Source organism: Muscardinus avellanarius (assembly GCF_963383645.1).
Source record: "Muscardinus avellanarius genome assembly, chromosome: 11".
In the NCBI taxonomy this organism is placed as follows: domain Eukaryota; kingdom Metazoa; phylum Chordata; class Mammalia; order Rodentia; family Gliridae; genus Muscardinus; species Muscardinus avellanarius.
In genome coordinates, this window is record NC_137797.1 from 51,510,050 (window position 1) to 51,533,782 (window position 23,733).

Below are 23,733 nucleotides of genomic sequence, written 5' to 3' on the forward strand. Positions count from 1 at the left end.
ACCACTATACACATACATATGATAAACAGAAACCCTGCCTGTGACTCACTCAATGACTTCACAATCCATTAGTGGGCGATGATATGGGGTAAAAAAAATACTAAAACAAAGTGTTTATAATCTTCAGTCTACCTGAATACCTATCATATATGTTTATTTTTGTAATTAAAAGAAGTCTCCTTTGATGTTAATTTTGAAGTGCTATTTCCCACAGTGTCTGAGAATCTGTCCTTGGACTGCACAGACACTAAACTGAAACCTCAAGGAAAATATCTAACCACAATTAAAGCTAAAAATAATATACTATAACACACAAAATTTCAGAAACTCATTATGGATTATAAGTCACAGATGTGAAAACCTACTTTGGTCCTCCACATTCAACTGCAGAAGCTTTCACAAATCGAACCGGCTGTAGTCCGACGGGCTCAATGCTGAGCGTATTGTTCTCCACAGCCTCCAGGACAGCTGAAGCCAGCTTGAAAAATAAAAGCATTAGGTGCTATGCTGGCAGAAAAATACCACAATTGTGTTCTACAGCAGACAAATTTCATAAATTATTTCTCCTCAAAGTTTAATCTCCACTGTAAATGTCACTTCAGAATAAATACATTCATGGGTTATTCTGCTAAATTTATGCAATAAACACTGTTATTTATAGCACACTAATATATATTAACTAAAGGCATATATTTTCTCAACTTGTATATGTATTCACAAAAGTCAACAAAAATTAACTGAATTATCAAATATTAAGTCTCTAGGTGAAGAGAGTAGCAACTGATAATCAGCAGATAAAAACAACAAACTTCCTCAACTTATCAAGATTACTGGTGCTGCATCGCCTCCTCGAAACCAGGCACAATGAACACATGCTTATGTCAAGAATATTACACTGCTCATCCTAAATGTTCCTTAAGAGTAACTTCATGACTTCTGGCAACTGAGGGAAGAAGCACATCTCAGTCCTCTGACACTCCATCTCTATCACCTTGAAAACAGTGTCTTGACAAGAGAAAAAAGAACAGCATAAATTGAACAAAGCAACAAAAATTGAAAGGCGGCAGAAACAAAGCTAGAAGGTAGAACAGAAGACAGAAAAGTACTGCACCTCCTCCAATGGCTACAGCTGCCACTATGGGCACGGTGACGCCATCTTGCCTAACTGGGCCAGGACTGCTGGCACTGCAGCCTCCAGAGACCCCCAGCAAAAAGCTAATGACTTGATGCAAAGTAAGCAGCTGCAGTTCAGTGGAACTGTAAGCAACTGGCTCCTCACGCCACACTCCACAGAGATGTTACTGCCTGGATTCCCAGCTACAGCCTGCAGCAGCAGCACACACACCCTCCTGGTCCTGATCCAAAGCAGCAGTCAAAAACACCATAAGTGAACTAGCCATCCCCAAGGGAGACCATCCACTGCAGCTTCAGGGACTCATACAGCAAGTAATAGACTTGTGGGGTCTCAGACTTTGTGGTTCACCCTAGTGAAGGTGGGGGTTGAGTCTGCTGTTGGACGCAGCAGAAGCATGGATTAGTAGATAGCCCTCAGGGCCAATTAGGCAAAGAGGCCTATAGTTTGCAGGCCTCAAAGCCCTACCTGGGCCTCCAGAGATCACCACAAACCACCCAATTGTGGTGACTAGGAAAAAGTCAAAACAAGCCAGCCGTAACTATGGAACACACAGACTCCTAGGTCTGGTCCCAACAGCACCCACTGCATATGCAGGCTCAGAGTCTGTGGAAAGTGTGAAGACCTGTACTTACAGTAGATCCAGCCCCAATGATACCGACCTACAGCAAGACCGCCTGTGTAAACTAAGAGTGTCTCAGAGACCAGCCCTTTTTGAAAGCTCAGAGACCCAGACTTGCAGCAGGAGAGGCACCAGTGGCACTCAGTGCCTGCACAGAGAAAGACACCAGGCCAGGATCCTAACCATTGAAGGAGACCAAAAAGTGCTACAAACTGGCATTATTACTATGGGTTACAAAGCAAATGAGAATGTTTAGAACATGCTCAAGAACCTAATAAAGAATGTAAATCTTAAATGGCTGAAATAATCTATGCAGTCTCAGGAGGACTAGAGAAGCTAAGTCTGCTCAGTATTCATATATTTGTAACATTGTTTCATTTTATTGTTATTGTTCTTTTGTGTGTGTGTGTGTGTGTGTGTGTGTGTGTTTGTTATTTTTTTTTTTTGCTCTCTTCCTCATCCCTTTTACAAGCTTCTTCCCTTATTCATATTTACTCTCTCCTCTGTCCCTTTCTTTTCTTTGTCTTATATTAATCAACTTCATACCACTATACCTAAATACACTACACTGGTTACTAGAATCTTCCTATATATTCACTATCTCTAATCTGTACAATATATTACTTTACCAAACTCAAACTTTATTCTATTCTATCCTATCTGCTACTTTATCCTATTCTTGCAATTACTACTTCAGTACCTTCCTCCTCACTCAACCTTCACCACTGAATACAACACAACTTGTCCTTGTATATACCAGCTGACATCTATATAGTGAAAGAAGGCTATCAAAAGCAACAAATACAAACTTAAGAAATCTGAAATCATGAGCAATGCGCTCCCACAACCCCACAATAACAGAACCCACACAAAGAAGGACAAATCAGAACTTTAATAGTAGAAATGATACTAGATTTCAGAAAAGAATTTAGAGAGAACCTGAAAGAAATAAAGAAACAAATGAACAAAGAATCTGACACCCTGAACAGGAAATCAGAAAGAAGCTCTGAAGGAAGTAAAGGATACAAACATTCAAGTGAACACATCAATCCAAACTATAAACAGTAAACTAGACCACATAGAAAATAGAATCTCACTCTTCTAAAATGGCCATTCCAAAAATGAACACATAGCGTATAATTTAGAAAAAACAATTTAACAGCATGAATTGGACAATGAAAAGGTATGGGCCAATTTTAGAAGACCTAACGTAAGAATAACAGGCATAGAAGAGGGAATAGAAGCTGAAACTAAAGGGATCAGCCATCTTTTCAAATAAGTAATATCAGAAAAATTTCCAAACATAAAAAAAGAGGTATATAGGTACGGGTCCCAGTAGCTGGGGGGGGGGGGGGGTGAGAGGAGTGGCAGCGGCCAGGCAGCACAACTTCAGAAGGCCCCTGTGCACCACAGTCAACAGCACCCACATGCACCCCCTGCACCACCAGGATGCCCAAGAGGAAGCTCAGCTCTGCTGAAACAGTGGCGAAGGAGGAGCCCAAGAGGAGATTGGTACAGTTGTCAGCTAAGCCTGCTTCTGCAAAAGTGGAAGTAAGCCCAAGAAGGCAGCGGGAAAGTTAGAGAATAAATCTTTGGACAAAAAAGTGCAAACAAAAGAGAAGAGGGGAGTGAAGGGAAAACAAGCTTAAGTAGCTAATCAAGAAACTAAAGAAGACTTGCCTGCAGAAAACAGACTAAAAGCGAGGAGTGTTCAGCTTCTAATGAAGCCCAGGAGAAAGAAATCCCGCTGGATTAATCATAGACTGTGTCTCATCAGTGCTCCCCTTCTCCCTTCTTGTATAGTCCAGAGGAATATTTTTATAAACTATTTTGTAAATGCAAGTTTTTTAGCAGCTCTAGAAATATTTTTAGAAAGGGTGAATCCTACCTCATCCCATTTTTAAGTGTAAGTGATTTTTTTTTTTTAAGGTGAAACCATTTGCTTGTATTTTTTGGTTCAACCATAAAATAGTGTGATATTGGATTATGGGAGGCTTTTACTATCTTTGGTGTCAGCTTAACATTCCATAGGTGGGGAGTTAGTTTTATGTCCTACAAAACAAAGCATACTAAATGGAAATTTGGAGTCGCAGTCATGCATTTAATGTCTTGAATATTTTAAATTCTATCTCCATGTTACTTTTTAGTAGAATTGCTTCCTAAAGAAAACCACTCCTTGGCCATCACCCTGTCAGAGTTATGTGTACTCAATAACATCTTTGGTCATGGTAGCCCAGTTTTCTTCATAATTTTCTTTAATGTGCTGTGAAAGATGGGAAATTTGTATATGTAGTATATATGATATAAAATTGTGACTTGAGGAGATTTAGTAACAGTTTATCAGCATTTTAAGATATGATACTTGATATCGATTTCGGGAAAATTTGCCTCCAAATTTTAGCTGGAAAGTCACTGGAGTAACTGAAAAGGAATCATAGTATGATGCTTTTTAGATTTTTAGTACATGAGTTTTGTGTGTACAAAGTGAAGTGTCTGTGAGCTGACCCTCGACAACCAATAAATCTCAATAATGATAAAAAAAGATATATATAAACAGGTACAGGTAACATATAGAACCCACTTTACAAACAAGATCAGAGAAAGATTCACCATGCCACATAATAGTCAAACTGACTAATGTAGAGGCCAAGTAAAGAATCTTAAAAGCGACAAAAGCAAAAGACCAAGTGACATTCAGAGGCAAACCAATAAGAATCACTCGAGACCAAGTCATGAAAGGCAGAAAGGCCTAGAGTAACATATTCCAAACTCTTAAAGAAAACAACTTGCAGCCAAAAATTTCCTACCCAGCAAAAATATCTCTCAAATTCAATTGGGAAATAAAAATCTTCCACGACAAAAAGAAGCTGAAAGAAGTTATGTCTTCCAAACCAGCACTAGAGAAATACTCAAAGAGATTAATTACAAAGAAGAAATAATTAACAAATGCCAGAACTGAAGAAACAATAATTTCCATCAAACAAACAACTAAGCAAAGAAGAACAAGCACTACCTTAAACAGAAGTTAAAATTCAAAATGTTAGGAATTAAAAATCATCTATTAATAAACACATTTAACATAAATGGCTTCAACTCCCAAATAAAATGACATAAGGTGGCAAAATGGATTAAAAACAGAATCCATCTATATGCTGCCTACAAAAAACACACACTACAAGTAAACATAGTCACAAACTAAAGGTGAAGGGTTGGAACAAGGTAATCTATGCCAACAAAACTCAAAGACAAGCAGGAATAGCAACTATGATATCAGAAAAATTCAAGCCCAAGCTTATCAGAAGAGACAAAGCAGGTCATATTTTACTGGTAAAAAAAAAATCCAGCAATAAGAAATAGATAGTCAACATTAATGCCCCAAACACAGGTACAGCCACCTTCATAAAACAAACTCTTTGTGACAGTAAGTCACTCATAGATCACACAAAGGAACCTATGCAATGGCTGCTTGGTACAAAGAGTAACTCAGCACAAGTGTTATATTGTGGCCACAGTTGACCATGACCAAAAGATCCCTGGAGTTCTTATCATGTACATTTCAAATCATAGGTACAACATTGAGCAAATGACAGATGATTATAGAGCCTCTCAGTTCTAATACTTACAACTAAGTTTGTCTGCCTTCCTTCAACCAGCTTTCTCTGCTTCAGTTCACCAAACATGCTATATAGCATGGATTACTCTTCTTATCACTCATTTGCTCTATTATGAGCTGATGATGGTTAAATATACTCCCTTTTTGATACTTTTGGAAAAAAGGAGATAATACCATCGAAAGCGTGGAAATCCAGAGGATTATCAGAAACTATTTAAAAACTATACTCAAAATGGAAAATCTAGAAGAAATTGACAAATTTCCAGATATATACAACCTTCCTAAATTGAATCAAGAAGATATAGAAAATTTAAACTGACCAATAGGAATCAAAGAGATCGAAGCAGCAATAAAGTGCCTACCATCAAACAAAAGCCCAGGACCAGATAGTTTCCCAAGTGAATTTTATAAAACCTTTATAGAGGAGCTAATCCCAATACTCCTCAATCTATTCTATGAAATAGAAACAGGACTCTCACAAGTACATTCTACAAAGCCAACATCATATTAATACCAAAACCAAATAAAGATAGCTCAAGAAAATAAAACTATAGGCCTATATCATTGATGAATGTAGATGCAAAACTGCTAAACCAAATAGCAATGCATTCATAACCACATCAAAATAATCATACACTATGACCAAGCAGAGTTCATCCCAGGGATGTAAGACTGCTTCAACATATGAAAAACTATGGGATATGTACAGAATGGAATTTTACTCAGCCATAAAGAGGAACAAAATTATGGGGAAATGGATGCAACTGGAGAACATTATGCTAAGTGAGATTAGTGAATCACAAAAAAATAAGAAATCGAATGCTCTCCCTAATATTCAGAAGCAAGGGAGGAAAAGTAATAGGAGGAACTCTAGACAAAGGAGAAACCGTAGAATGGCAAATAAGGTGACCTAACTGAGGGGGATAGAAGGGGGAAGGAGAGAAATTCCCTAAAATACATGATTTACATTCACAAACATATCAGTCACTAAGCCAAACATGAGGAGAGAGAGGAAATGGATAGGATAAAAGTTGGGAATGGGCTAAATGAATGATGTGTGCATGTATACCTCTACCATTATGAACCCCATTAAGATATATGACTACAATGCACCAATTAAAAAAAAGGAATTAAAGTAATTTCATAACTAAATCCTCAAAAGACTTTACATAAGACTCAGAATTAAATTTCTTAAATATTAATTGACAGAATATTTAGAGATAAACCTTTCACGCAGAAAATTTTAAATTATGTATTTGTATTTGCATAATGGCTTACATTTTTTAAAAGTTTTTGTCTATTTTATCTACTTCATTTTTGTCTCTTAATAATCTTGTGGCATAGGCAAGTAAGGTGCTATTCCTGTTTCAAAGATGAAAAATCTGGAATTTTATCATGTACAGATAAATCTAATAAAACAATAAGCCTTCCTCATTTCATTGTGAATCCACAATTTCATTCTAGATCCACATTTCATTGTGAATGATCCTCTGCTCAACTAAGGAAAGATGTTCAGTATCTGAATTCCAACAATTATGATCCTAATATGAAATGGAGAAAATGGCAAAGCGTGTTTTATAACCTAATGAAGTAAAAAATATTTTAAAATGTAACATGTCTTAGTAAAAAGTACAGAAACAACTCTGAATTCCTATGAAAATGAAACAAAACTTACCTCACTTTTTGAGAATGTTAAACACGGAAAGATATCTTCCTGATAGATTTTGTCTAAAAAAGGACATGTTCTGTCCATTGTGGGCTCATCTTTCCAAGATCGGAATTCATTATACAGAGATAAATCAGCCTAAACAAACCAAAAGGAAACAGAAAATAACTTGTTAAAAAGAAAAACCATAAAACACTTCATAAAAATAAAACTTAACTGGGCATGGTGGCACACACTTGCAATCCCGGCATTTGGGAGGCTGAGACGAGGTTCGCGATTCGTGGACAGCCTCAGCCACTAAGTGAGGCCCTCCACAGCTTAGTGAGACCCTGTTTTAAAATAAAAGAATAAAAAACAAGGCAGGGGTTATAGTTCGGATGTTGAATGCCCCTGGGTTCCATCCCCAGACCCGCAAAATAAATAAATAAATTAATTAAATAATTTAATTTAACATAACCAAAATGTTCTTCATTTGAAATAAATGAATGGTAGCAATTTTTCTTATTTAAACAATGACTTCCAAATAACTAGCCCTTTTCAATGTATCCATTATGATGTCCAAAGATGCTACCATTATCCTTGCTTAAAAAATTAATGTTGAAACTACTCTTAAGACATAGGTACACACTGTCCTGAATGTAAAAATTGATGATGAAAGGTCTTTTCTGAAAATAATCAAAAAGAAATTCACAGCCAAATCAAATAAGTAAAGCGTTCAAATAAACTGAGACTGAATTGTGAAACTTAGTTTAGGGTAGACTAATTGTTTTGCTATTACTTGAAGACATTTCTAAAAGAACTACCAAGAAAGCTTATTATATAAACAAAAAGACAAAAAGAAGCATACATATAGTCTACTAAATTGACTATCTTAAAATATAACTTGTGTGTGTGTGTGTGTGTGTGTGTGTGTGTGTGTGTGTGTGTGTGATATATATAAATATATATTAGGGATTGAACCCAGGGGTATTTGTATTCTACCTCTGAGCTATACCCCCAGCCCTATTTTTTATTTTTTTAAGATTTGTTAATTTATTTATTTTTGTGGTACTGGGGGTGGAACCCAGGGGCATCTACCCCCAAGCTATACCCCCACCCTTATTTTTTTACTCTTTATTTTGAAATAGGCTCTCACTGAGTTGCAAAGGGCCTCACTAAGTAGCTGAGGCTGTCTGCAAACCATGATCCTACGGTCTTAGCCTCCCAAATGCAGGGATTACAGGCATGCCTAGCTCTAAGATATAACACTTACTTAGAGATCTTTATTTTGAAACAGGGTCTCACTAAGTTGCGGAGGGCCTCACTAAGTAGCTGAGGCTTCCGCGAACCGCGATCCTCTGGTCTCAGCCTCCTGAATGCTGGGATTACAAGCGTATGCCACCACACTGGCAAGATTCTAGTTTAAAGATAGTAATTTAAACCATTTCTTAAAAGCTGACTCTTGTAAGAACTATGGTAAGCAATTTACATAAAACATTTAATCATCAGAGCTATACAAGACAGATATTATAGTCCCCATTTTATAGATAACTTAAGTAATTTGCTCAAGGTTACAGAGCAAGAAAGTAGTAAAGATCAAATCTAAAAGGCTTGATCCTACAGTCTTATAGTGCTCTTGTGTGTATGTATGCTCACAAGCATATTAAATACATACAGAAGATATGTTGCTAATATCATGACTGAGTGCATTGTCACGTTCCCTACAGAAGCACAGACATGTCAATTTCTTTCAGATTGTCACATCTTGTTCTAAGGTCAAAGTTTTGTGTTTCCTTTGTTTGGTAAAGCTTTTGCATATATTTCACAAAACATCAGAACATAAGATATATTCTGAAAGCAAAGTTAATATTTTGACGTTTTACACTGCCTACTTATATTCTAAGGAATTTTGAAAACTAAAAATTAACTTTTAAAATGTTCCATGAGAAAATATTTCAATTTTGTTAGTGTAAACAGAAGAGAAAAAGTACAAAATTATATGAAAAACTAGTAAAATTTTAAGTTGTAGCAAGCAATTAAAAATGCTATTTATGTTTCTATAATTCTGAACCTCACCATGAAGTAGTTATAATGCATCAATAAAAGTATATTAAATAGAAAATGAAATTTAAATTCAAAGAAATCAGAATTAAACCCAGATTGAGGCCCTGGGTTCAACAACAACAATAAGTCACCTTATTTTCACATATTTCTTATTCTCCTAATTTGTTACAGCACTCCAGCAGTAAATTTTGACTAGCCAGGTCATTAAAGCCACCCACTCTCTTTTATACAACACATGATGGCTTGTTTCCTAAGTGAAAAGTTAGGATCAAGAAACTTACCAAGTTTCCAGCAGGTATTCCAATGTCAGGTAGAGAAGGAAGTGAAGAATCCCTGAAAGCAGCCAGCTCTAGATAAAACCTCCCCCAACTTAACATTCCATACTTTGTACTAAAAATTTTGCTGGCCAATATCATAAATGACACCTCAGTGATGAGAATTAACAAATATCAACAGAGTCAGAAGGGATAGTCCTTGATGAGTTACCTCTTTGCAGTCTTTTACAATTGGCTGTATCATACTGAGGTCCTGATGACTGCCACTCATAGCACTGCTTGTACTTTTATTTCTTGTATGCCCCCTTTTAAAAGGTGTCTTTCCACCTGGCAGAGGCTCCTGGGTAGGTGATGTTGGAGAACTGGACAACACAAGTGTCTTCAATGCAGCTACTTCAGCTTGAAGTACATCAATCTTGAAAATAAGTCAACACAGTCATATGCACCAAGTATGTTTTATGACAGATGCAGCTAAATGTCAGCAATTGTTCAAGATATTTTTCAAGGATAGAATCTAATTTCAATTTGTATTTCCTGTGGAGTATTAAAAGAAAAGAATAACCAAGATTTTTGATGTTTACACATGGTTGGATTTGACTGCAAATTATGATGTCAAATAAAATTTTAAAAACAATCCAACATTTAATTTACGAAAACTTTTGAAATTGTTAAAATACAATACCTGCAGTTCATTCCTAAAGTAGAAAAATCTACTAACATTTGGGTGGCTTTTTTTTTTCAGTAAACTTAGGAAAGAAATATTAACTTTAAAATATATATAACCAGTTGATGACACATGTGATTTAGATCCTAATATAAATGAGCACCAATGTTCATTATTAATTATATCTGTGTAGTAGCTATTTTCTTCTTTATATTTTTTTAAAGTTTTCCTTTTTTTTTTTTTTTTTTTTTTTTTGCAGTACTGGGAATGGAGCACAGGGGCATTCTACTTCTGAGCTATATCCCCATTCTTATTTTTTATTCTTTATTTTGAAACAGGGTTTCATTGAGTTTTAAAGGGCCTAAGTAGTAGCTGAGGCAGTCCTCAAACCACGATCCTCCAGTCTCAGATTTCCAAATGCTGGGATTACAAGCATGTGCCACCATGCCCAGCTATAATTTCCAAATTTAAAATAATCACTGCTCAGCAAATAGGGAAACTCTTATTAGCTATTGAGACCCTGTTTCAAAATAAAAATAAAACAGGGCTGGAAGTGTTGCGCAGAGGTAGAATGCCCTTGGGTTCAATCCCCAGTGACACACAAAAAATTAATAAAATAAATCACTGCTTAAGCCAGGTTCAATGGCACACATTTGTAATCTCAGTACTTAGATGGCTCAGACAGGAGAATGGTTTGAGGCTAGTGTGCAGTAAGTTAGTGAGACCTCATTTCAAAATAAAATAAGGCTAGGAGTGTAGCTCAGAGGTGCCCCTGGGTTCAATCCCTAGTACCCCACCCCCATATACATACTAATAATAATATTAAAAATTACTACTTTATATATCATTATGAATCACAGTATGATGTATAATTCAATGCATCGATTAAAAAATAAGCAATACTTTTACAATCTGACAAAATCAAATAGTAACATGTTAAGGCTTTTTTTTTTTTTTGGTGGTACTGGGGTTCCTGGAAACCCTTCTACCTCCGGCTACACTCCCAGACCTATTTTATATTTTTTTATTTGGAAACAGGGTCTCTTAGGCCAGCACGGCTGGCTTCAAACCTGTGCAATCCTCCTGTCTCCGCCTCCCAAGCTCGGGAATTACAAGCGTGCACCACCACACCTGGCTGTTAAGGCATTTTTAAAACAATAATCACCAACTTCTTTAAATTTTAGACTATTAAAAGCAATAAAAGCTTACCTTCCCTTGTGCTTCTTTCAGCTGTTTTTCTGCTGTTGACTGCTTGATATTTGCTTCTCTTACCATTTTATGAGCTTCCTGAAAAAGTTAATATTTCAAATTTTGAAACAAGCATTTAGCATTTGTTTTCAAAAGTCTTTCACCAAGTGTCTATAACTGAAGCAAAGACACACTACCAAATTTCACCTGAAATGAAGAACTGAAGGACAACTACAGAAACAGCAGCTGACTTTAGATAAACAAACTATTAGGAGGAACAGGTCCACTCCACTTAGTACCTATTACCACTGAGGCAGCCAAGTTGAATTCAGTCATTCTGTTAAGTGCTTATGTGAAAAAATTTTGAATGTGGTATAAGAAAAAATAATGGCACACAAGTCAAAGCCAACTCCTTTGCACAGTGGAATTTATACTTTGATCATAATATATATTTATATTATTAGTCACAACAAAGATACACAGAAGGGACAAGTAAAAAAAATATTAACACATCCATAATGTAGTTTATAGGAATGACAGTTAAGAAGCCTCAATGCTTCCAATAAAAACATTCACAATATGATTGTAAGTGTAAAATTTTGTACAGAACAATTTAAAAAGGCAGATCAGAGTTTACTCTTGTGTGTATGTGAGGGTGGGGGTCTGGGGACTGAACTCAGGAGCATTATACCTCTGAGCTACATTCCTAGCCCTATTTTATTTTGAAACAAAATCTCACTAACTTGCTGAGGGCCTAAGTTTTTGAGGCTGGTCATTAACCTGTGCATCCTCCTATCTTATCCTCCCAAGTACTGGTATTATAAGCATCTGCCTCCATGCTTGGCAAAATTTACTCTTTTAATAAGGTCTTAATTTTTCAGTACCACAAATATGAAAATCCAGACATTTAATTCAGGTATTCATATAATACTTATCAAACATGTATTTGTGACATCTCTTTATGAAGTACCAGGACCCTCACAATATAGTGAGAAGTGAGATAAGTCCTGGCTTTTAAAGAGTTTATAACCTGATTACATTCTAGTAATCAAATAACATCAGGGTAAGAATTTTGGATTTTATTCTATGTGCAAAATGAACGTATTTTTTAAAGAAATAATGACATAATCTTAAAGATTATTGTACAGAATGAATTCCACAAGTGATTAAGGATTTAAAACAGTACAGAATTATATAATCTCCTGGGATGTAAGAATTTCTTAGAACTTCAATTTATACTTCATTTGTAGGGAGAGCAGAAAGGAGGGTTGAAAATATTTAATAAGACACTGTAATGAATTGCAGTTGGTGTGTGTCCATGAGCACAAATCTATAGATTAGTTTGAAAAGAGAATTGTCACTATTGATGCTTTATAATAAGATTGGCAAAATATTACATGTACCATTAAGCTGGTTATCTTGGCAAAGTCTTTAAGATTTGATTCAAGTAATTTTTTTTTTGCAGTACTGAGGATTGAACCCATGGACATTCTACCTCTGAGCTACACCACCATCCCTATTTTATTTTTATTTGAAAACAAGGTCTTACTAGGTTGTCGAGAATCTCACTGTTTGCTGAGGCTATCCTTGAACTTGCCATCCTCCAGTCTCAGCCTCCCAAGTACAGGAATTTCAGGCATGTGCCACCATGCCTGGCTATTTCCTTTAAAAATTAATAATTGTTTCAGATCTACCGAATTTTTCTGGGATAAGCAGCTGTCAGCTGAAGACTATCTAGCAGATATTTTCAAAGTAATAAACATCTCATATCTAATCTGACCCTTCTATCTAAGTGACATTTAACTATAAGTGCAGAAGTAACTCTTACTATAGACAGAACATTTGTTTAAATATTTGGAAATGGACTTTGCTTTCATTTGTAGTAGACTATGCAATTGGGACCAAACTTCCAATGGCAAGCAATTAAAAAAGGTGACAAGTTTTCCTCCTCCACCATGTGCTTGAAAGTATTCAAGAAAAAAATTAGAACCAATACCAGGAAAAGAAAACACAGAAAGTAAGGTGGGAATTGAGATGACCCTTCCACTAGAGATAAAGTCTAGAGTAAGAGATACTCTAATTGCATGCAATTAGAATCCGAGAGAGAGAGAGAGAGAGAGAGAGAGAGAGAGAGAGAGAGAGAGAGAGAGAGAGAGAGAGAGAGAGAGAAGGAGCAGAAGCAGTATCTAAAGAGATAATGCACAGATTTTTGCAAATCAAAAAGATATCAAAAAATTTTTCAGAAAGATTTGAAATTTTTCTATCTGAAGCTAAAAATGATTTAAGTACCAACTACACCAGAAGTCAGAAAACTTTTTCTGTAAAGAGTCAAACAGTATTTTTGGATCAGAAACTTTTTCTGTAAAGAGTCAAACAGTATTTTTGGATCAGAAACTTTTTCTGTAAAGAGTCAAACAGTATTTTTGGATTTGAGGGCCATCTAACAGTTTCTGTAGCAACTATTCAACTTTGCTTTTGTAGTGTTTAAGCAGGCATAAACAATCTATAAACAAATCAAGGCAAGAAGGCCTTAGGAGACACCAAGTGCTGGTGCCTTGATCTTGGACTACCTACCCTCCAGAACTATAAGAAATAAATTTCTATTACTTACAATTTTTTTAAATTATAAATACTGAAAGTTGTATTTCATATGTATTCATATGCATTTCAATTTCATTTTCTTAAACATATCTATCATCTCACATACTCCTCATACTTTTTTTCAATGGGAGTAACATTTACAATCCACCATTTTACCAAATTTCAAAGATACAATATAGTTTCACCAGGCTGCACATTAGATCCCCAAATTTATTCATTGTGCATAACTTTTTTTTTTTTTTTACCATTTAAGCAACATCTTGCATTTTTCCCACCTCTCAGCCTCTAGCAACCATCAATCTACTCTGTGTTTCTATGAGTTCAAATGTTTGTATTTCACATGGGAGACCATGCAGCATTCTGTGCCTGGAGATTCTCAATTAACATATATCCTCTAGGTTTATCTATGTTGTCTTAAATGGCAGAATTCTACTTTTTAAGGTTTGAATATTCATATGTATATCATATTTTATATATCTACTCATCAATGGACATTTGTTTTTTGTTTTTTTGTGGGGTTTTTTTTTTTTTTTTTTTGGTGGTACTGGGGTTCCTGGAAGCCCTTCTACCTCCAGGCTACACTCCCAGACCTTATTTTATATTTTTTATTTATTTGGAAACAGGGTCTCTTAAGCCAGCGAGGCTGACTACGAACCTGCGTGATCCCCCTGCTTCTGACTCCCAAGCGCGGGGATTACAAGCGTGCACCACCACGCCCGGCTGGTCATTTGTTTTTATGTCTTGGCTACTGAGAATACTGGCGCAATGAGGATAAGAGTACAGATATCAAGATACTCACTTTATTTCCTTGGAACATATACCCAAAAGTTTCTTAACTGGCATTATTATAGAGAGCAGAGCACTAAAGTCCCTACTATTGTATACAGCTATTTCTCCCTTCAGACCTTTCAATATTTGCTTTATATATTTGGTGTATTGAGTACATATGTAGTTATTGTATCTTCCAAATTGATTCTTTTGTCATTATATAATGATTTTGTCTCTTATGATAGTTCTGAATTAAAGTCTATTTTGTTCAAGTATAGCCACCTCTGCTCTTTTGGCTGCCAATTGCCCCTTACTAGCCTCTCATTTTCAGACTAGCCTTAAATCTAAGGTGAGTCTCTGGTAGATGGCACATTGTTAGAGGTTTTAATTCATTCAACCACTCTATACCTTTTTAGATTTTTTTATTTTTAATGTGGTGCTGGGAACTGGCCCCTTTTGTATGCTGGGCAAGCACTTTACCACTTAAGCTACATTCCCCAGCCCAGCCACTCCACGGCTTTTTCTTGGAGCGTTTAGTTCATTTACATTTTAAGTAATTAGTGTAAGCTAAGGGCTTTAGCTTGTCATTTTGTTAAACTTTTCCTCTTTTATAGTTTTCTTGGTCCTCTCTTGTTTTTTATCGTGGTTTGGTGTTTTGTGGGGTTTTGTTGTTGTTGCTTTGTAGCAGTACACTTTTGATTATTTTCTCTTTGTATTTTGTGTATCTAATTTTTTTGGTTACCACAGGGTTCATGTTGAATATTTTCCAGTTATAGCACTGTTTTAAGCTGATAACAATAACTTTGATTGTATGCAAATACTCTACAATTGCTATCATCAGATTTACTTCTTTTACAATGTTTCAATAATAAATTTCTGTGATTACAGTATTCTTACTACACATCTAATATGTATATTAGGTTTAAAATTTCATATAATTTTCATATGTCACAAAATATTCTTTATGTTTTTCCCCAACCATTTAAAAATATAAAAACTATTATTAGCTCACAGGCTAAACCAAAGGAAACAGGCTGCTTATATCCTAAGGCTATAATCTGCAGACTTCTGATCAATATATTTATATGTATATACTTACAAACTTTGAAAATAGATTTTTTTCCTAACTGGTTATCAGTAATTCAAATAAGAGAAGATTTTTTCTTGTTTTTTAAAATTCATGTTTAAATGCAACAACTTCTGATTAATATGCAAAAATAATTTGCTAGTATTAGGAAATTTCACTAAAGATTTTCTGGAAAAAAAACCCTTCCCATAACTGGCAATGGTACTAAAACCTAGTATATGATTTAGTACACGTAATGATATACTTCTGACATGTGGATCAATAAACATATGAGTTACCAACAATATTACTCTAATTTTAAAAATGCAACTTAGACTAGACCTTCATTATAAATTACTTAATAATTTACAAAGGATTATAAGTTATTAAAATGAGATTTTTTTTTTTTTTTTTTTTGGTGGTACTGGGCTTCCTGGAAGCCCTTCTTCCTCCGGGCTACACTCCCAGACCTATTTTATATTTTTGAAACAGGGTCTCTTACGCCAGCACGGCTAGCTTCGAACCTGCGCGATCCTCCTGTCTCCACCTCCCAAGCGCGGGGATTACAAGCGTGCGCCACCACGCCCGGCGCTAAAATGAGATTTTTAAAACAATGAAATATATTTATACTTTCACTAAACATATATGAATATATATATTAGTGAAAATATAATATTTTGTATTCATAAAAATTTTTAAGTCTTTTTTTTTTTTTTTGCAATACAGGGAATTGAACCCAGGGGCCCTTGACCTCCAAGCTATACCTCCAGCTCTATTTTTTTACTCTTTATTTTGAAACAGGGTTTCACTAAGTTGCAGAGGGCCTCACTAATAACTGAGGCTGGCTGTAAATCTGTGATGCCAAGTACTGGGATTACAAGTGTGTACCACTATGCCTGGCTAAAATTTGTAGTTTTATTCTTGTCTCTCTCTTACACCTTGTGTTTTTGTTTTTGTTTTTGTTTTTTTTAATTTTTTGGTGGTACTGGGGTTCCTGGAAGCCCTTCTACCTCCGGGCTACTTTCCCAGACCTATTTTATATTTTTTTATTTGGAAACAGGGTCTCTTAAGCCAGCGAGGCTGGCTCCGAACCAGCACGATCCTCCTGTCTCTGCCTCCCAAGCGCGGGGATTACAAGCGTGCATCACCACGCCTGGCTCACATCTTGTGTTTTAAATGTATGTAATACAGTACATATATTTGTAAGGCTTAACATACATATGCTAGTATATATTTATAGAATACAAATTTATGAACAAGTATATATGCTCTTAGAACAGTGCCTAGCAAAGAGAACTTTCAATAAATATTAGATACATGCTCAAATTTCTCCATTACTGACTAGGAACAGGATCAAAGTTTCTATTGGTATAGGTAATTATAACAGTAGCTTGGAAGATGAACTGCTATATGGTCTGAAGGCAGCACCACAAGACTTTCCTGCTAACTTCAACATGGGATGAAGGAAAGAGAGGCCTTGTGACAACTCCTTTGCTATGGTTACAGACAAAAGGAAGTGCCAGTTATTCTTTTTCATAGTAGTCAAAGCAAGAGTCACAGTCATGGCTCTTAGTACCAGCATTACGTGTTAGCTTTTCTATACTTCAGTTTTCTTCAAAAATAAAATAATTAAATCCATCCTTATAGACTTCACCACATTTACAGAAATCTTGGCATATCATAGACATATACTAAAATTGGCTGATATAACATTCAAAAAAATCTTAAGACTACCTATCTTTTTTTCTATGTTTAAGGCCAGACCATAAAGCATTCTTCCAACTGACTTAATTTTATGTTATGTAAAAAGTGAAGCTATCACAAGAAAAAATATGTAAATTTATAGTTTTGGTACAAATTTGAAACAGTTAAAAGACTCAATTTGCTACATACAAAGGATATAACTATATTCAAGATTATTCATCACACATCACAATAAGCTCCTAATTTAAAATTACATGTTAGATTTAAATTACATAATTAAAATTACCAAAAATTACAAATTTAGCTTATTCAAAATAATATTTAATTCTTAAAAAGTTATACACACAAAATCCAAGCAAAAAATACTTTTATAACACAATAGTAAACTAAGATTGTGAAGGCACCATTAAGAACACAGAAAAATTTTTATCACTTTTTTTCCCATTTCATAAGTAACTACTTTGAATATATATTTCTTCATTACTAAAGTTATATTTAATCAATGTACTTTCTTTTCCAGAGATCATGCACCTTGTCAAGGCTATTAACCACTGCTGGATTAGGGTTAGGTTGGAGACCCCCAAAACTCTATTTTTTTACATAAACTTTTTCACTAATTGCACAAACTGCATTTCTGGTCCTTCAAACCCTAATTTGAAAAAGAAGTTTTTGTTTGTTCTCCCTCTACTTCACTTAACAGAATATATGCATGAAGACAGGTGGAACTAAGCAAGACTAAATTAATGCCAAGCAGGCAGAAAATCAAAATTAACATATATTGTTACATAAGTAACAATATATCTTCTTTCTTATCTAGTATCCATATATCCTCAAATTTTCTTCTAGCCAGACTACAGAAGAAAGCTGTATGTTTTTGTATACCTGCTTAAGTATAAAAATGTAGCAAGTCATATACTCCTGTTTTAGGTCTTAACTTCCCATTTGTCCCATCCCTAAATTTATTTTCCTCTTATTTCTGATGACTAGGTCACTAAAGAAATAAAAACATTAGTTTTAAAATGTTCATGAAAAAGACAGGCATGGTGGCATATGTGAACCCCAGTATTTGGAAGGCTGAGCCAAGGAGGATCATAGGTTTGAGGATAGCCTTGGCAACTTAGCAAGGCCCTCAGCAACTTAGTGAGATCCCATTTCAAAATAAAAAATAAAATAGGGCTGGGGGTACCATTAAAAAAAAAAAAAAACAATCCCCAGTATGAAAGAGAGAGAGAGAGAGAGAGAGAGAGAGAGAGAGAGAGAACAACACACATAGCAGAAGGGTATGGAACAGAGGGGCATAGAAAGCCCTACACATCTAAAGATAATACGAAGTTACTTGTAATGATAAAAATTATAAAACATGTACTTGGTAGATGACTCTCATTACAGTTAGTGACTGAGAATTGTCATTTAAAAAACAAATATAAGGTGGGAGTGGTGGCGCACGCTTGTAATCCCAGCATTCGGGAGGCTGAGATGGGAGGATTGCAGTTCACAGACAGCCTCAGCTACTACTTAGTGAGACCCTCTGCAACTTAGTGAGACCCTGTTTCAAAAAAAAAATAAAAAATAGGATAGGGGTGTAGTTCGGAGGTCAAATGCCCCTGAGCTCAATCCCCAGACCCACAGAAAAATTAAAAAATTAAAAATAACAAATAAAAATATACTTATACTAGGATTACAATGACATAGGAAAATATGCATATCTCTAAAACTGAATATGTCACATAAATAAAAATAGCAAAGGGATGGGATTTTTGCCCTAAAATGTTTTATTATAATATAAACTTTAAGAAGAAATCTTTGGAAAGCAGGTATGGTGACACATGCCTGTAATTCCAATATGTAGGAAGCTGAGACATGAAGACCACAGGTTCAAGGTCAGTGTATGGTAACTTAGCAAGACTTTGTTTCAAAATATAAAAAGGATGGGGGTATAGCTCAGAGGTAGAATGCCACAGGTTCAATCCTTAGTTAAAACACACACACACACACACACACACACACACACGAAGAAATTTTTAGGGAAAAAATACTGCTAAATGATAATGCATTAGCCATTCCAGTAACACATCAACTTGTGTATGAGTGTGTGTATGTGTGTGTGTTACTGGGGATTGAACCCACAGGTAATCTACCTCTGAGCTATACCCCAAGTCGTATTTTTATTCTTTATTTTGAAACAAGGTCTCACTAAGTTGCAGAGGGCCTAAGTAGCTGAGGCTGGCCACAAACCTGGATCCTCCTGTCTCAGCCTCCTTGCTACTGGGATTACAAGCATGCGCTACCACACCCGGCTAATGCATCAACTTTTTTTTAATAAAAAATGTCTAACAGTAATCCAAAGGAGACACTTAATGGGCAGTGGTCCTTTACCATGGAAGTACTATCCTTTCCCCACACCCCATTGCATAAGCTCTGAAAATGATTATAGAGTATTGCAAGCACTTGGGGGCAAAACTCATATAATAGTTAATTTTTTTGTCAACTTATTGGATACAGTGTAACCAAATATTTGGCCAAACATTATCCTAGGAATTTCAATGAGGTTGCTTTTGGATGAATTAACATTTAAATTAGTAGAATGCGTAAAGCAAACTGCCCTTTATAATATAGATGGCCCTTATCCAATTTGATGAAGACCCAAAAACTTTTAAGAAAATTGTTTCTGCCTTCAGATTCCAAATGAAATACTGGTTCTTGGGTTTTCAAACTCAGACTGGAACTTCACCATCTGCTGTCCTAGGTCTGCAACTTGTCAACTCATCTAGTAGCTCCTGGGACTTGCCACCCTCCACAATCCCATTAGTGATTCTTTCTAATAACATGTATCTCTCTCTCACACTATTGCTTTTATCTCTCTATGCTGAAGGCACTCCTATTCAGAATCACTGCTCTAGTTGGATAGAAATTTTGGTCCTGGTGGCAGGCTGGAAATAGAGAGGCATGCCTTTTAACAAGTAGGTATGCCTACCAGCAAGCCTCAAAACACCCCATATCAGATGCCACCTTTGTTAGGGAGTCACAAAAAGTTACTCTAAAGTAGCCATAAATATTTGGAAAATAAAAATCAAAACTAAAATTTACCTCCTTCTTTCTACACTACAAAAAAAAAGTTTTTTGAGGTATTAGGGATTAAACTCAGGATCATTCTACCTCCAAGCCACATACTCAGCCTTATTTTATTTTTATTTTGAATCAGGGTCTCACTAGGTTGATAAGAGTCTCACTACTTGCTGAGGTTGTCCTCAAACCTGCAATCCTTCCATCTCGGCCTCTCAAGTACTGGGATTATAGGCGTGCACCACCACACCACCACACCTGGCTTCACACATACATTTTAAAACTACCTGATACTGTTATCCTATATAATATATTGTTTTCTTCTTTTCCTTCTTACATCATTTTAAGTTTATATTTACTTTACATTTCTGAAAGATTTTATTTTTTGTTTAGAGGACTTATGAATATACATGAAACTAAGCATATCCTTTTCAAGATTCCTCTAAAAAACAATTCTATCAATATATAAAAGTCAAGATGTCGCTGTTGGCCAAGATGTTGCTGTTGGCCAAGATGTAAATAGACCAACCTCAAACAGACTAGCTGTGAGTTCTTCCAATTCTTGTCCAAGTTGATCTCGTACTTTTGAAAGCCTCTCACATTCTTCATCTTTTAACTTCAGTTCCTATGAGAAATTGGTAATTTTATTTTGGATCTCCACAGTTTGCAGTTAGATTCAGAAGACTATATAATCTCTACTAATAAAATTACAAATCATTAATACTATCCTCTCCTACACTCACAATGAAAATGTTTATTATCTCACACTTGCTCCATGGAAGACAATCAGGCAAGTCTAAAATTACGATCTCAACTAACATATTAACATTTCTTTTATAAAATACCCAGAGATTAAATATTAATATATGTATTACATTAAAAATAAGAAATAAAATTACTGTTCTTTTTTCTCTCAGCTTTTCTCTGAACATATTTATTTCCACCAAGTAAGGATTTTTTCAGCTATGCTTACTAATTTCAATAAAAATGAGTGTTTTTTCAAGTTTTTTTAAACTAGTTTACTTATAGATAACTTTATATACCATATTATAACTAATCTAAATTTCCATGTGAAATTACACCCATTTAACAATTCAACCAGATGTAAACAATACATATTAGCACTTAAAAAATAACGTTCATGACACATTTATGTATGGCTTCCCTATAAATCACAAATAGATGTTTAACAATTGCAAATTAAACTGACTGTAGAAAACAATAAAGTGCTGTACATTTTAAAAACTCAGAGCTAGTCAGGCATTGTGGCTCATGCTTATATTCAGGAGGCTGAGACCACAGGATTGGGGTTGATGGACAGCCTCAGCTACTTAGTGAGGCCCTCCGTAACTGGAGATCCTGTTTTAAAATAAAGAATAGCTCAGAGGTCAAATGCCCCTGGGTTACATCACCAGACCCGCCAAAAAAAAAAAAAAAAGCCAGAGCCAGGTGTGGTGGTGCATGCATGTAATCCCAGTACTTGGGAGTCTGAGAAAGGATGATCTGGGGCCATAGCCAGCCTCCGCTATTTAGTGAGGCCCCCCACAACTTAGTGAGACCCTGTTTCAAAAAATAAAGAATAAAAAATTGGGCTAGGGGTACAGCTTGGAGGTAGAATGCCCCTGGGTTCAATCCCCAGCACCACAAAAAAAATTAAATAAATAAATAAATAAATAAATAGCCAGAAGAATTTTGAATGTTTTAGCCACCAAGAAATGATAAAGTTTTGAAGCAACTGATCTATTTATCCTGATTTAAACAAAATATGTGGTATAATTAAACATTATATTTATCTATATATTGCATGGTAACTCATTATGTATGATTTATGTGCTTATCTAACAGTTAAATTTGAAAAATAAGAGTTAAACACAAAGCCAAGTCACCCATAAGAGAAAACCAAATCAATCAAACATCAACAGCAATATCACTAGAAAACAACAAAGTGCAAATTTTTGATACTCAAGACAAAGAAATGTAAGCTGAATATTTTACATCCAATCAAAGTTTTCTTCATGGATAAGGAATACAGTATTATAAGACCTTAGAGAATATCTCTCCCATGAGCTTACTTGAGTGACAGGAAAAAACAAGTTTCAATAAGCAAACCCATAAATACTGTAGCTTTAATTAAGAACCTAACTGTAAAATGATGAAAAGATAGGGATATCAGGAAAATAAAACATCAAGCCACAGACTGGAAGAAAATATTTGCAAAAGACATATCTAATAAAGAGCTACTATCCAAAATAAGCAAAGAACTCTTAAAACTCAACACTAAGAACAATCTGATTTTTTAAATGAACCAAACACTGAAAGAGACATTTCACCCAAGAAGATATACAGATGGCAAATAAGCGTATGAAAAGATAGCCAACATCATCTCCCATAAGGGAAGTGAAAATTAAAATAACCCTGAGATACAAGTCTATCACAATGACCAATATCTGAACACTGAGAACACCCAATGCTCCTGAGGATATGGGGCAGCAGGGATGCAAAACTGATGCAACCACTATGGAAAAAAGTTTGGCAGGTTTTTACAAAACCAGACATACTCTTAGCACAATGATCTAGTAGTCACAATTCTTGGTATGTACTCAAATGAGTTGGAAATTTATGCCCACACAAAAACCAGTACACTGACATTTATAGCAGCTTTATTCATAACTGCCAAGACCTGGAAGCAGCCAAGATGTCTTTCAGTAGGTGAATGGATAAATAATTGGTACATCCAGACAAGAGAATGCCATTCAGTACTAAAAGGAAATGAGTTATCAAACCATGAAAAGAAATGGGAACTATAATGCATATTACTAAATGAAAGAAGCCAATGCAAAAGGCTAGACATATTATATTTCCAACTGTCTTATATCCTGTAAAAAAAAAAAAAGCAAAACTATATGGAGATTATAAAAAGATCTGTAGTTGCTAAAGTTTGGAGTTAAGAAGGGATGAAGAGACAGAGCACAGAGGATCTTTAGGGTATTCAAACAATTTTCTATGATATTACTGATAGTGTGATCATACAATGCCAAGAGTGAACCATATATAAACTATAGACTTTGGAGGATAATGAGTCAATGGACTTTTATCAATTATAACAAATGTACTACTCTTGTGGGTGATGCAGTAATACGGAGGGATGGGTATATGGAAACACCAAACTTTCCTTTTTGCTGCAAACCTAAAACTGCTCTTTAAAAAAAAAATTGTCCATTCTTAAATGTGGATAAAACAAAAGAGCACATAAATGAAGTTTTGGTTGTTGGTTGGTTTGGCGGTACTGGGGGTGGAACTCAGGGGTTTTTCTACCTCCGGGCTATAC

The 23,733-nt window shown here is 35.3% G+C and overlaps 1 protein-coding gene and 1 pseudogene across 3 annotated transcripts in view; one reads left to right on the forward strand and one right to left on the reverse strand.

Moving 5' to 3' along the window:
- The window catches only part of RAB3IP (RAB3A interacting protein), a gene marked incomplete at both ends in the record, with an annotated part of 44,285 nt that overhangs the window by 8,641 nt on the left and 11,911 nt on the right, over positions 1–23,733 (reverse strand). The window contains 5 exons of one of the 2 annotated variants that reach the window (XM_080705392.1): positions 366–478; positions 7,043–7,171; positions 9,563–9,766; positions 11,225–11,302; positions 20,935–21,030. In XM_080705392.1, the coding sequence (XP_080561518.1) occupies positions 366–478; positions 7,043–7,171; positions 9,563–9,766; positions 11,225–11,302; positions 20,935–21,030 (620 nt within the window). The remainder of the gene's footprint in view (positions 1–365; positions 479–7,042; positions 7,172–9,562; positions 9,767–11,224; positions 11,303–20,934; positions 21,031–23,733) is intronic. The other variant, XM_080705391.1, reaches the window with a different exon arrangement.
- LOC308270594 (non-histone chromosomal protein HMG-14-like) lies at positions 3,204–3,702 on the forward strand (annotated as a pseudogene). Its single transcript has one exon. The product of its transcript is annotated as a non-histone chromosomal protein HMG-14-like (transcript).